This window comes from Dama dama, chromosome 2, assembly GCF_033118175.1.
Source record: "Dama dama isolate Ldn47 chromosome 2, ASM3311817v1, whole genome shotgun sequence".
NCBI lineage: Eukaryota > Metazoa > Chordata > Mammalia > Artiodactyla > Cervidae > Dama > Dama dama.
This window is the reverse complement of record NC_083682.1, coordinates 41,394,721-41,409,324: the sequence shown is the minus strand read 5'-3', so window position 1 is coordinate 41,409,324 and position 14,604 is coordinate 41,394,721. Positions and strand designations below refer to the sequence as shown.

Genomic DNA, 14,604 nt, shown 5'->3' with positions numbered 1-14,604 from the left:
CTGCTTTTTAATATGCTACCTAGGTGGGTCACAGCTTTTCTCCCAAGGAGTAAGCATCTTTTAATTTCATGGCTGCAGTCACCATCTGCAGTCATCTTGGAGCCTCAAAAAATAAAATCTGCCACCGTTTCCACTGTTTCCCCATCTATTTGCCATGAAGTGATGGGACTGGATGCCATGACCTTAGTTTTCTGAATGTTGAGCTTTAAGCCAACTTTTTCACTCTCCTCTTTCACTTTCATCAAGAGGCTCTTTAGGTCTTCTTCACTTCTGCCATAAGGGTGGTGTCATCTGCATATCTGAGGTTATTGATATTTCTCCCAGCAATCTTGATTCCAGCTTGTGCTTCATCCAGTCTGACATTTCACATGATGGACTCTGCATATAAGTTAAACAAGTAGGGTGACAACATACAGCCTTGATGTACTCCTTTTGCTATTTGGAACCAGTCTGTTGTTCCATGTCCAGTTCTCAGATTTCTCAGGAGGCAGGTCAGGCGGTCTGGTATTCCCATCTCTTTCAGAATTTTCCACAGTTTATTGAACTAGTTTATTGAAATAGAAAAACATCTATTTCTGCTTTATTGACTATGCCAAAGCCTTTTACTGTGTGGATCACAATAAACTGTGGAAAATTCTGGAAGAGATGAGTTCATGACAAGGACTAAGAGAAAGGGGCAGTAGAACTCAGACATAGCAAGCAGGCCCGAGCAGGGACTGTCCATGAGGCTCCTTGGCTGCGGGCTCTGACCAGCAGAGAGGGCAATTGCTGAGGACAGCTGTCAGAATTTCCCCCGACACCCCAGGTAGCTGCCCCTCACCGCTCAGCCAGTGCGTGGCGATGCACCAGAGTGTCTTTATTTCAGTGCGGGCTTGCCATCCTTGACAAGCTCTAAACCAAAGGCCCCCAGAGGTGGTAGAGAAAGACAGCTACCCTAAATGCTGACCTTAAACATGTCACCGTGGGCTTGCCCTCCCACTGGGCAGGTAGAAGGAATCACCCAGAGTGTGAGCATCATCTAGGTGTTCTGATTTACTCTGCTGGCCACACAGCTCGTGGGATCTCGGTTCTCTGCCCAGGGATTGAACCCGGGCAGTGAACATGCCGAGTCCTTAGCACTGGACCACCAGGGAATTCCCTCCAGTTTTTTTTTTTTTAATCCATTTTCTAGTCCAAAAAAAGTGAAGAAAGAACACAGACACAACTCCATGACTGACCAGTTCATATTTCTCTTTTAGGCCTATTTTCCTTTTTTTTTTTTGGACTAATTCCTTTTTGAATTCAAAACTTTGAATAAAGTCTATGGAAAAAATGTGTCTGCAGTTTCTGCCACAACCTTCTGATTCTCAACAACAGATGATTTTTCAAGTTGAAAAGTTTTCAACTTGAAAAATCATCCCCTATTTCACGGCCTGAGCATTTCCAAATCTGGGTACAGGGCTCTGCTGAACCGAAAAGACACGGGTGCCCGGCACCACTCAGGACTCATCCTTTCTGCACCATCACCTAGACCAAGAGCTTGTTACAGCAATCCCCCAGATGTGTTTATTAGAACCCCAAATTGCTGATAAGTATTGTATGAAAAAACAAGGGTTCTGTGAGCAAAGACGTTTATTGAAACGCAGAATTTAAAACATCTCTCTTCATTACAGGACTTCTTAGAGCTTTTAACGTGCAAACAGGTGAGTGAATCCCCAGTGAAAAGAAGGAATACTCAGGCATTTCCCTCCTCCTTGATGTCGGTGTCTTTTTCATCTTGGGTAGAAAACCTGGAGGGATGAGAGTTTAAGGCAGACACTTTGGGAAACATTGTTCTACTAGGGACGTATCCTTACAATGCATAACTACTATATATTCAGTGCTAATTATATTAATAATATTGCCAGAGCCTTTTCTTCCACAATATTTCAATATAATGATTCTATTACCACTGAAAAGGTGGGCATGTCAAGCTATTATACAGTCTTCTTTAACACTTCTATGACTTATGCTGTACACAGCCTGTGGGCACTATCCTTAGCCAATTAAACCTACTTGTGAACTAAATATTGTATTATTTTGACTTTGTGCCATCGCCCACCCTTGTTGAATCTCAGCACTGCAAAAAATCAAAATCCAGAAATCAAGGTGCTTTGTAAAAGGAGCATCTATTTTAAAAAAAGAATCAGTTCTGGCTTAGGTGTAAAAAGTCAGTTCTGATCTAGGTGTCCAGCAAACTTCCTTTAGCACCAAGCAAAAGTGAAAACAAACAACACCCCCAAATACCAGACACAGAGATGGAGACCTCTCTTCTTCCTGAGGCTAGATTCCTGTTAGATTCCAAAGCATATTGTAGTGGAAATCCAAAGATTCCTGGCAGCCCCGCATCTCTGTTATGCACAGTATTTTTCTTATGTGACTGGAAGAATGCACTACGGCTGTGGTTGCTCGAGTGCCTTATCAAGATCATTCTTCCGAAAAGCTCGAGGAACATAAGGCAAGTCACCCGCAGAAGGTATAAACATCAGCGCTGTATCTTAATGTCCTCCCACAAAAGAGTCACAGTGCAGGCTGGAACTGCCAGGGGCGCAAACACACCATATATCTGCCTTGCAATTCATTTGCTTTTCTCCCTCTCCTGATACATTTAGAAAGAACTGCCCAGGCTGAGAGGCATAGAATGGAAACCCAAAATAAGTCAAATTCTTTTCTTTATATACTGTGATGGTCGTATTGATGAAACAGTCATAAAGACATTAACTGAAGTGATGATTCCGATCCATTTCACATTCCCAGTTTTACTCTTCTTCTAGATTATGTGTGCTTGTAGCCTGGAGAATTTTAGTAAAAGAGGCCTTTTAAGAGCTAGTGAAAAAGAAGCCATGTTGGTTTTTCTTAAAGCACTTTCCAAATATTTTTACTATAAAACAAGTGAAGTAAGAGAGAAAAGTTTCTAAATTGCACAAGTCCACAGCTCCCCAAAAGTGCACTGAAAACTATGCAGAATAATTTTGATTAGGCTGGATGACTGTGCCAGGCTCCAAACAAGTGGTTATTCTGTTGTGACATCTGCCAAGCAATGCGTCCATTGTTCTCTGGAATTTAATTCATTTTAAATTACTCCATCCAAATGATAAAACATGAGATGTGCTACACTCCAGGGGTAAAATACAATGATTGTTTTTAGTGTGACCACAACTGTTAGCCGGGAAGCAAGACAGCCTGTTCTAATTAGGCCCTGATTATTGTCTTCTGGAAAAGCTAGTTTGAGAAATGTGAGTGAAATCCTGTTAAATGGAAGGATTGGCATACACGATCTTGCCTACTCTGGTGGGACTGCAGGACTGGAGTGTCACATGCGAAGTCTTCCCAAAAAAACACAGCAATGGTTTTCAGAAGAGAAGCGATTTCAAAACTGGAAGATGCCTGGGATACCAACTTACTGTGGGACATACTTGCATCTGTGTTTGTGCGCACTTGGTCGCTCAGTCATCTTCGTCTCTTTGCAACCCCATGGACTGTAGCCCACCAGGCTCCTCTGTCCGTGGGGATTCTCCAGGCAAGGATACTGCAGCGGGTTGCCATGCCCTCCTCCAGGGAATCTTCCTGACCCAGGGATGGAACTCAGGTCTCCTGCAGTGCAGGCGGATTCTTCTACATGTGTACCAGTATAAATTATCTTACTGATTCAGGACTACCGTGCAAACGCCTCCAAATCCAAAACATTATAACCGCCTGTCTCAAAAGTATCGTAAAAGTTCCTAAGAGTCATATGTGGTGGGGAACATCTGGAAACATGAATGATTAGGCACTAATAAAAGAAAACAAGTTGACTCTCAGGAGAAAATACACACATACACACGTGTCAGAGTTTATGTCTCCCATCTGCCACATATTTAATATCAACTTTCGAAAACAAGTTCAGATGAAATAAAAATCAAAGTTCTCAAAAAGTGAAAGCTTAACTTAACCATTAAATCTTCCCTATTGCCCCAAACATCAGCATGTATTTCACGTCTATGCAAAAGTATGCCTTCAAACTGCTTGAATGATATATGACACGCCAACCAGTCTTCAAATAACACCACCAGTCATCCTGTAATTTTAAAAAATTAGGTAAAAGGTATTATAACACATTTCACACGCACACACACTCACACACACACACACACACACACACACACACATACACATACCAAGGACAACATTTGGCCTTTCCTAAAATAAGTACATGAAGACTCTTAAGAGCAGCCAGGAAGGAACCTGCCCACGTCACCCCTCCCTACAATCCAGGTAGTTTCCTTTAATCCAGTAGCAAATCTGGGCATATTTGAGAGGGGTGATTCTAACGGCCACGTTGAAATCCTGTGGCGAACCATTCACGTCTACCCACTGGTGCCCAGAAAAGATGCCGATGATTTTCCGCTCCCACTTCTGCTGCTGTCTCTTCCACATTCTCACGTAGACCCCGGACCCGCTGGCGCCGGGCTGGGCATCACACTGCTGGTAGAGCAGGTCGTAGGTCTCGTCCTGGACATCACAGAAGCGGTACACCAGGTTGCCGGGTCGGTCGTTGTCGTAACCCGAGAAGTGGATCCTGCCCCCCGGCAGCTGCTTGGCAGGCGGGCTCACCCCAATCTTCATGAACTTTCTCTTGTGGGGCTTTTTGAGCTCCAGGAGGGCGTAGTCATAATCCATGCCGATGTCATTGGCGTTGCCCTTGATCCAACCCTTGGGGACGTGGGTGCGTTTCACCCGGATCCACTGGAATTTCATCTTCTCGGGTAGGGCTGAGTGAGAGTCGTTAGCCCCTCGACCACCGTCTTTAAACTTGGGCTTCAGGAAGCCCACCCGGAGCTTCTGGGTTCCTTTCACGTAGGTCTTGCCGTCGTGGATGCAGTGGGCGGCTGTGAGCACGTGCTTCTCGGCCACCAGCGTGCCCGTGCAGCCCGTGGACAGCTTCACGGAGGTCGAGAAGGGGTAGTTGAGCAGGAAGTCCTTCCCAAAGATGCTGAACCTGCTGTCGTAGCCGTAGATCTGCCGCTTCCTCCGAGACTTCCCGGAAGACTGCCCCTCGCCGTTTCTGAGGACGTAGATGCCCACCTGCGTCTCGGTGCGGCTGCCGTTGGCATAGAGGGTCTCGTAGGACAGGTACTGCTTGGCTTCTTCGTAAGTGGGCAGCGGCGTTCCCTTATGACACTGGGGTCCACACGCAGAGGACACTTCCAGCTTGGCTTCGGCCCCGAAGTCTGGCTTGGCCAGGTTGAAGGTGGACTGGGGCAGGACCACGGGGAGGCGGTAGGCCGGCCAAGTGGGCTTCCAGTGGGCGCTGGAGGGACTCACCTGCCCGACAGCCCAGAGGAGGAGGAGGAAGATGGGGCGCCCTGGAGTCCCCGCCATGCTGAGCACCACCCTGCAGGAACAACGACAAGCGGGTGAGGAGGGTGAGGGTCAGCAGAAGCTGTCCAGGGGCATGCCTGGCATCGTCTGGAGCTGTGAACCTTCTTCAGGAATTGCGGTGTGCAGAGGAATCCCCGGGAACGGTCTCACAATGCAAGGGCTTGACCTTGTTTCATCGTGGGGCTGGATGCCCAACGTGAAACTGGGTATTGGTTCCCCTTGGTGTTTCAGATGACCCTAAGGACGACCCGCAGAGGGCGGGTGCATGGGGTCATTAATTCCCAGATGAATTGCTTGACTGGCCCTGATACCCATGTAATTTCGGGCCCTTCTTTGTGCTCAATTCTACACCTTTATCCTCTGCTACCCTCCTGATCCCCTTGCCCTTCTTTCCTTTCTCCCTCCCTCTCAATCTCATTATACCCTGTACATGGAAACGTTCAGAGTAACTTGCTCATCTTCGGGGCGAATTCAAATTACAAAGTTTATTGAGTGACCAAGGCATCAAAGAGGGATGGCTCCACAGGGCCACACTTGATGGGACTGGGATCGCTTCTAAATGGTGAGTGATTCAGAAGAAGGTGTGGGACTTTTTTATTTTGTTTTGTTTTGAATTTAGAACAATCATAACCATTCTAAGTCTACTTCCAGAGTAGCCAGGCCTCTAGCAAAGGAAACACTCCCTCCTCCCTTGGATTTTATTGCATAAGACCAAGGCGTTGGGCTTCCCTGGTCACTCAGTCAGTAAAGAATCTGCCCACAATGCAGGAGACCCAGGTTCGATCTCCAGGTCAGGAAGATTCCCTGAAGAATGAAATGGCAACCCATTCCAGTATTCTTGCCTGGAGAATCCCTTGGACAGAGGAGCCTGGAAGGCTACAGTCCACAGGGTCACAAAGAATGGGACAGGTCAGGGTCTTTGTCAAAGACCGAAAGCTTTAAATTTGCATCAAATAACCCATCGTGACTATTTCTGTTGGTTGCTTATTCAGGTCTGTGCATTTGTGTTCCCAGCTAGTCTAAAGGCCTTGAGATTGGGCCTATGCTAGCATTCCACAAAGGTTTATTCATGGAAGAGTAAATGAATAAATGAATTAATGTTAGTGTGGCTCAAAAAACCCGTTTTTTGAATGCCACACTATCAGTGCCAATAACCTATACGCACATGGATGCTGTGGTGGTTCAGAGAAAGGGCATGAAATCTCGTGGTGGGGAGAAGAACAGGGAGGCGTTCCAAGGGAGGTGACGGTTGAGAGGGGTGATAAAGCTGAACAGAAATAAGCTAAAACAAACTGAAGGGGTCCCTTAGAGAAAGGGAGCAAGGATACGGAGACAGGAAGCAGTGTAAGTCACTTTAGGAATTACCCTTAGCTCAGCAAGGGGGCTTTCCTGGTGGCTCAGACGGTAAAGAATCTGCCTGCAATGTGGGAGACCCAGGTTCCATCCCTGGGTCGGGATGATCCCCTGGAGGAGGACACGGCCACCCACTCCAGTATTCTTGCCTGGAGAATCCCATGGACAGAGCAGCCTGGCGGGCTACACACAGTCCAGGGGGGTCACAACGAGTCGGACGCGACGAAGCGACTGAACTGAACTGAAGCATCAGTTGGCTCTGACTGGTGCTGAATCTTCTGTTCAAGAGAAGCTGACTTAGCAGGTAGGTTAATTCACTCACAAGCAAGGATCCCAAAACAAGGACAAGGAGGGGTTAGGTCTTAAGAGGAGAGTGTGAGCTAGTGGGGGTGAGAGTCCGGAAGAAACTGTTCTATTCTCAGGCTGCCTCTTTGAGAATACACACCTGTGAGCAACTTTTGGGTGACTTTCGCTTTCTTACATGAAACTGGAAAACTGGAGGAATCATGTGTTTCCCACAGGGCTGCCTCCTGGACCCCTACACACTATCCTCTCCTCCCTCTGACTATAACACGGAGGGCATTAAGGCATGCTAACACTGAGCAACACAAGCCTTAAGTCAAGTTGACTTAGGCTCATCTCAAGGAAGAAAACACAGAGGTCTGGCTGCCAAGTATTCCTGTTTTCAAAATATGATTGCTGGGGAAGAGAAAGGAGGCGATGACACGGTATGACCTTCTATGTTATCACCAGCTGTCGACATTTCCCAGGGGCAGGAAGAGCACGACGGTTAAGATACTCTCATATTATCAACTGGAACATGCATTTTTAATTCCCAGATCTGAAACATATATGTTAACTGGATCCCAGGAGTACGGGGTGCAAATTACTTACCGCAGCAGGACTGCTGCAGTGGCACATGCCTTTAGCTCTACCCATTCATCCAAACACTGAAACCGTCCACTGGCAGGGGTGTCAGGGAAGACGATAGCAGGAAAAGAGTCTGAAACTACTTCAGACAAACCTTTACAAATCCATGCAGGAAGCTCGTCTTAATGAATTAACCCCTTCTCAGGCAAAATTGATCCCAATTTCACCTTTCCAAGCGCCTTGCCTGTATAGTAAACCCCTGTTTAAAAAAATACTTTCGGAATTCCCTGGTGGTCCGGTGGTTAAGAATCCGCCTGCCAATGCCGGGGATGTGGGTTTCATCCCTGGTCTGGGAAGATTCCACAAGTGGAGAGGCTAAGCCGCTGAGCCACAGCTATTGAGCCTGTGCTCTAAGGGCCTGCAAGCTGCCAACCACTGAAGCCTGAGCACCGAGAGCCTGTGCTCAGCAACGGGAGAAGCACCTCAGCGAGAGTCTGGTACTGGAGGAGACTCTTGAGTGTCTCTTGGGCTGCAAGGTGATCCAGCCAGTCCATCCTAAAGGAGATCGGTCCTGGGTGTTCATTGGAAGGACTAATGCTGAAGCCGAAGCTCCAATACTTTGGCCACCTGATGTGAAGAGCTGACTCATTGGAAAAGACCCCCAATGCTGGGAAAGATTGAAGGCAGGAGGAGAAGGGGACGACAGAGGATGAGATGGTTGCATGGCATCACCGACTCGATGGACATGAGTCTGAGTAAACTCCGGGAGTTGGTGATGGACAGGGAGGCCTGGCGTGCTGCAGTCCATGGGGTCACAAAGAGTTGGACACGACTGAGCGACTAAACAACCACCACAAGAAGTCAGCCGTATGTAAGTAAAACTGCTGAACCAACAGCGCTGACTAAAGCTCTAATTCCTTAAAAATAAGCTTTTCAGTGACCTCAAAAGACTAAGTCCATTAGTCTGAAATATCAGTTACAAGTTCCCTATATGATTTCAACTCTATTCATTTGTGTGGTAAGACCTTATTCTGAGAACTTTTTATATCTTCATTAAAGTTTCTATGTAACACTGGAAGCTACAAATATTTTATTATTCTATTTCACTCCATTTCATTCTTTTGGCCACGTGGCAAGTGAGATCTTAGTTCCCTGACCAGGGATTGAACATGTACCCCCCTCATCGGAAGTGTGAACTCTTAACCACTGGACCGCGAGGGAAGTCCCCATGGAACTATATTTTAGAAGAAACTGTGATTCAGATTTAGAAATTAGTGCAGGTCAAATTATTCCAAATTGATTTGGTTTTTAAATACCTGATCAGAAGCTGGAAGATAAAATGATGTGTTCTCAGGTCCCCACCTGGGTTTAAACTGACAACTGTATTAAAGTTGCAAGCTTCATGATCTCTTAGTCTTCTAGGTCTGGTTTTTCTAGGAGCTTTTTTTTTTTTTCCCCCAGGAGCTTTTACTCAAAGAATTGTGGAAGGTGGAGGTACAAGGGGAAATGAAAAGGCAAATTTATCATGCTAGTCTCTAGCCTGTCTGGATGACAAGATTCCCCTTATCTGTTTGCAAAGGAAACAAAGGCCTCCAGCAGAGGGCAGCTTTTAAGAATGAGTGGAGGATGGCTAGGTGAGAAAGCTCTTAGAAAAGTTTGCAGAGAGGGTGAGTGAGGGTGTGTGTGCAGGGTGGTGTTGGGGGACAGATGACAACTACCTCCACTCAGGGCCTTTCCTAAGGCATTCACACCTTGCCCTGACCCCTTCCCTATTAATAAAACACTTTAAAATTAGCTTGGTGATTTTGCATTAATTTCTCAATTCACCTGATACTGGAATAATTCCACAGGAGACAATTATTGTTTCCATTTTTATAAACGCTAGGTAAACCTTCACTATGCCCATTTCATTTATTTAAACATAAACACTCTAAGATGAAAACATGCATAATCTCACTACTGGAAAGGTAACTCATAGGTACATAATTTTTAATTCTCTCCTGCCTTTACCAATGGCTCACTTTATCCTCGTAGAACTGTCTGAAAAACTCACACCTTACAAAGAATGAAGATTTCCAAATCTTATCCTTGTATCTAACTCTGGATCAGGAAAATTCAGGTCTACATTTCATTTCTAGGACTAAGCCTTTACTGGATAAGGAGTCCTTAGATACAGAATTATCTCTGAATGTTCCCAACTAAGTATTTTCATGCATCACTTGACCTAAATGACAAAGCAGAATGGAAAATGAAGGTAAGCAAATATTTTCTGGCTGTGCTTAGTAAGGAAGGAAACCGTATTCCTTTTCCAGCCCTGTATATCTGACTCACAAGAGGGTTACAATTTCCATGTTCCATCACTCACCATGAGCCACTGTCCTGCTGTCCACTGTCTAAAAATATTTATACGTTATGAAGATGCTGCCACTTGGGAAGTGCGCTGATAACCTCACACGGAGCTTGTCATCACAGTAACGCTGCCCGGAGGCTGTGGGCAGAGACTCTCTCCCAGTTCTGCACCTTGAAAATTGCAACAACACACGTCTCCTCCAGAGGGCAAATGTTCGGGAGCTGTGATATAACTCCTATAGCAAACAAGTGTTGGCAGGGAACATCTAATCCTCAGGGTATAAGTTCTCTGTTGTACAACATCTGAATTCCTGGGACCACTATAAACAGTAACGACAGAAAGAAATAGCAGGCAAATTTGTGAGGATAAAAACTCTGGATGCCATTCGGAAGGATGGCAGAGGGTTTTTCGAAGGACTCTGGCCAGGGATACTGAACAGTGAAACCATGCTAATTCCTAAAGCAAATAGCTAAAAATGAACAAATGAACTCTGGTAACACTCCACAGCCAGGTATGTTCTCGTTCTCCTGAGGTACTGAACCTGTTAAAGGGAAACAAACCTAATCACATAGTGGTTTAAGAGTCACAGTCTTGTACAGGAAAGAAATGCAGGGTATTTACAAGCCCAGCTACCCTAAACATAATCTTGTGGTCAAACGACGTTTAACTTCTTCTTTATCAGATTTCAGGCAAAATGAACCACCCCAGTGAGCCTGGGACAAACCTGGCAGCAGAACAAAAATAGAAAACTGTCAATGGTGAGACCCTGAGAAAGGAATTCCCTGGGGTCAGGGGGAGTTACGCATGAATAATAGCTGCTGAATTCAGTCCTAAGGGAGCTATGAGAAAAGATGTTCAAGAGAACCTGAGACTCTTAAACACTGCAGACAGGGGCCGATAATGTTCTCAGACCCACTAATGGGAACTTTGGCACTTATACTACAGACAGAAGAATGCACCCACATTCACCATCTACCTGAATAAGTTGTCACTGTTACAAAAATGAGGTCCATATTAATTACCTTGGAAAAATGCTTCTGTTCCAGTTCAGGCATGGGAAAGCATGACAAGTTATCACCCGACTTTATTTAAGTGGGAAAAATACAAGTGAAACAACTTATTCAAATGCAGATGGTGTGCATATGATCACAAATGCTTTCACAAGTACATATAGTGGCTTTTGTGGCAGTTTCTGCCTCTCCACTCTACCTCCAATCCACTCCTGTCTAACAGACCTCTTGAGAGGTGCACGTATAATGTCTATTGTAAATGCTCTATGCACAAGTATGATTCTGAAACAAGTGTAGTAAATAGCTTGGTATTAATTTGGCTTTCAGCTTTTGGCCACAGCTGACTTCAAACCACAAATTCAACGCTTTATCACAGGGCCTCCTCAAAACGATTCTGACACTGGCCAATCTGCGCCAATCATTCGCGGATCTACTCCTAAGGAGCCACACAGGGACCACTCAAGCTCAGTTCCAGGAACTAAGAGAAGGCAGCCCTAGCCACAGGGATCCCGAACAACCAGGAGCTTTCCACCAGCTAGGGGCTATTTCTGAAGTATCGCGGGTGTCACCCAAAAGGCAATAAAACAAACAGGATTGTTATCAGCTGCTTTCTCATGAGAGGTCTGAAAGCAAACCTAAGTTGTATTCCGAAGGGGAGTGGGAGTTATCCTTCATCTATTCTTCTCGCTCTTCTAAAGCATTTTAAAAAAATTCTTTCAAGCTTTTATTTAAAAATGAACCCACGAAGAATGTCCACACGCTGAAGAGGGAAGTTTTGCTTCCAAGAACTGTTGCTAGTTCACGGACAGTGGTTCCTAGCGCAGCGCGGGGCCATCAGTCACAGCGCCAGGGGATGGCCTTTTCCCCGACCTGTTTGCTGGCCTCTTCTTGCTTGCCAAGGTGTGTTCACAGTTACATGCCCAGGGTAAAAAATTAACTTGCAGACCTTGCTGGTATTGCAGACCTTGCTGCAAAACTCAAGGGAAAAAAATAATTGTGCGTGTGTGTGCGGGCGAGCGTGCCCAGAGCAGGCTTCTTTTCTATTCCCACCCAGCATCCGAGATGGTAGTTGCGAAAACTTGCTTTTCCCCACTCGATCCGCGGGTGACACCGCGGAAATCCAAACGCCCCGCGGGTCCCAAGTCTCCGCGGAGCTCCCCCAGGCCGCCGGTCCCAGCCCTCGAGCCCCGAGGGCGGCCGAAGCGAGGTCTCCGGGGCCCCCGCAGCCCGCAGTGCCCCCGCGTTGAGCGCCGCGGCTCTCCCTTTGTCCGCGGCCCCCCGCCCCGGGGGGCGCCCCTCGCCCGCGCCCGCACTCACCCGCGCCGGGTCGCCCGCCGGCCCCGGCTCTCCGCGCCGCTCAGACAGGTGTGGGCGCCGGGAGGGCGCGCGCAGCTCCCATGCCGGTTCCGCGGCGCGACAGAGTGCGAGCGGGGCCGGAGGCCGGCGGGTCCGCCCCTCGCGCCTCCCGAGCCGGCCCGCCCCGCCTCCGGCCTCGGGGACGCCGCGCCCCCGCCGCCCGCGGCCCGCCCCCCGCCCGCGGCGCCGCCCCCGCCGCCCCCGCCGCCCCCGCCGCCCGAGCCGGGCTCGGGGCTGCAGGACCGCTGCGCGCGGCTCCTCGCAGGTGCCCCTGGCGGCGCTCGCCTGTCCCGGCCTCCCCGCGCCAGCCCGCGCCGGCTCCCGGGGAGCCCCCGGCCGGAGCGAGCCCGGGGCCTTTGCTGGCGGCCGGCTGCCGCCTGCTCGGAAAAATCAGGGCCCAGCACCCCCAAAGTCGACAGCCTAGCGCCGGGGCTCTGGGCCACACCTGGCGCGCGCGGAACCCCTCCGCGAGTTTGCAGAGTTGGAGGCAAACCCCATGCGCTCCTCACCCCACGTGCACCTTTGAGAGTTTTCAGAGTCTTTAGGTGATGCCCGAGCTCCTTCCCGCTTCACCCAGCCTCTGGATTCCCCCGAGGGGCGGAAACCTTCCTCCCGGGGGCCGGACAGCCCATGCTTTGCATCCCCTCCAGCCGCACCCAGTGCGGGGTGCGGGGCACGGGGCCCGGAGCGCGGCTGGGGCGAGGCAGCTTCGAGGGACCGGCTGGTTGGGGAGCCCACCGGCCTCGGCTCTTTATCGGGGCGCCAGCGGGTGGAGCCACCTCCTCGCCCAGTGGGCCCGCTTCCCTGACTCACTGCAAGGGACCCACAGTTCAGCTGGAGAAGGTACTGATTACCCCTCCGACAGGTAAGGCCCAGGAGGAGGCTCTTCTCAGTGGAATGACTTGCCCTAATGCACTAAGGTCACGTGTTTTTCTTCTAAGAAGCCATTTAGCCTGCCTTTCCTTTCTCCCACCCGTGTGTTAGTCCCTCAGTCATGTCCGGCTCTCTGCGACCCCATGGACTGTAGCCCCCCAGGCTCCTCTGTCCCTGGGATTCTCCAGGCGAGAATACTGAAGTGGGTTGCCATGCCCTCCTGCAGGGGATGTTCCTGACCCGGGGATCGAACCCTCGTCTCCTGTATTGCAGGCGGATTCTTTACTGTCTGAGCCACCAGAGAAAGAATTTCTCCCACCAAAGCCTGCTTTCAAAAAGAGGGGTTCTCACAGGCTATTTCATACCAGTGTGTTAATGACAGACCCAAGGTGCTCACGTTTGTCATCGATGTGTTTGTCACTGTTGGTGATTCTCAAATGTGAGGGCACTATATTAAAGGCAAAAGTTTCTTCAGCCTCTCCCCCCACCCCCCCCACCCCCCGCCCCCGCTTGGCTTAAATTATTTTCTTTCAAAATGTTGCATTGCTAGCTATAAATATAAAGCCAGATATAAACTTGTGTTATAGCTTTTGAACAAGCCAGGAATAAAGCAAAAATGGTAAATCAAATATAAAGTCCTCCTCCTAGAACCATAAAATTTAAATTACTGATGTTTACTCAATAGAACTTGCCTGCCAACTCAGGAGACAGACTCTGGATTTGATTGGATCCCTGGGTCAGGAAGATCCCCTGGAGGAGGGCATGGCAACCCACTCCAGGATTCCTGCCTGGAGAGTCCGCTGGACAGAGGAGACGTGGTCAACGGTCCGTGGGGTGGCAAAGAGCCGGACAGACGGAAGTGACTTAGCACACCTGCACTCACCTGCTGCAAGCATCGTGGATTTTGGGCCCAGAAGTGAGTACGTTCGGGTTCTGCGTGGCTCTGCCAGTCTTATGGTGTGGCCAGTGCCCTGTATTGACTCAACTTTCTCACCTCTGTCCTCCCTTCCAGCTACATCTCCTCTGAGCACACCCTAGGTTATTGTGATAGATGACTTTCACTTGAGTTTCAGATATCATTTGAGATTAACTTTGTGTTATCCCTTTCTTATTGGTGTAATGAGTAGAGTGGTAACCGCTGGTGTCAAGGCAGAGCTCACAGAGGCACTGTGATCACAAGGCAATACTTGGTATCAGGCAGTTATCCCAGTGACGCAGAATGTGTTTATGTTCATTTGTTTAAAATCATAACTATGAAAAAATTAAATTATGGGTCTCCAAGGGTCTATAGCTCCCAACTGGAGAAACACCACTGTGAAACACCTCACTTAGTAGAAGAACCAGGGAAGGAATTAGAAGGAGGAAAAGAAGGGAGAGACTTACAAAGCACCTATTAACGCAAGGCACTGCACG

General features: G+C 48.4%; 1 protein-coding gene across 2 annotated transcripts; it reads right to left on the bottom strand.

The window, feature by feature from the left end:
- Positions 1-3,844: 3,844 nt before the first annotated feature.
- PRSS23 (serine protease 23) lies at positions 3,845-12,381 on the bottom strand. Of its 2 annotated transcripts, none has more exons than XM_061120210.1 (2): positions 12,280-12,381; positions 3,845-5,392 (listed from the first exon to the last, which is right to left on the bottom strand). In XM_061120210.1, exon 2 carries the CDS (start codon positions 5,377-5,379, stop codon positions 4,252-4,254), a length of 1,128 nt encoding a protein of 375 aa, XP_060976193.1. In that variant the 5' UTR covers positions 5,380-5,392; positions 12,280-12,381; the 3' UTR covers positions 3,845-4,251. The 2 variants fall into 2 exon arrangements, with proteins under 2 accessions (XP_060976193.1, XP_060976201.1); XM_061120218.1 differs by lacking the exon at positions 12,280-12,381 and adding an exon at positions 9,968-11,306.
- Between the last annotated feature and the right edge of the window lie 2,223 nt (positions 12,382-14,604).

What these genes read in the sequence shown, in the direction of transcription:
- PRSS23 (XM_061120210.1), bottom strand. Translation starts at nt 5,379, where the DNA reads ATGGCGGGGACTCCAGGGCGCCCCATCTTCCTCCTCCTCCTCTGGGCT.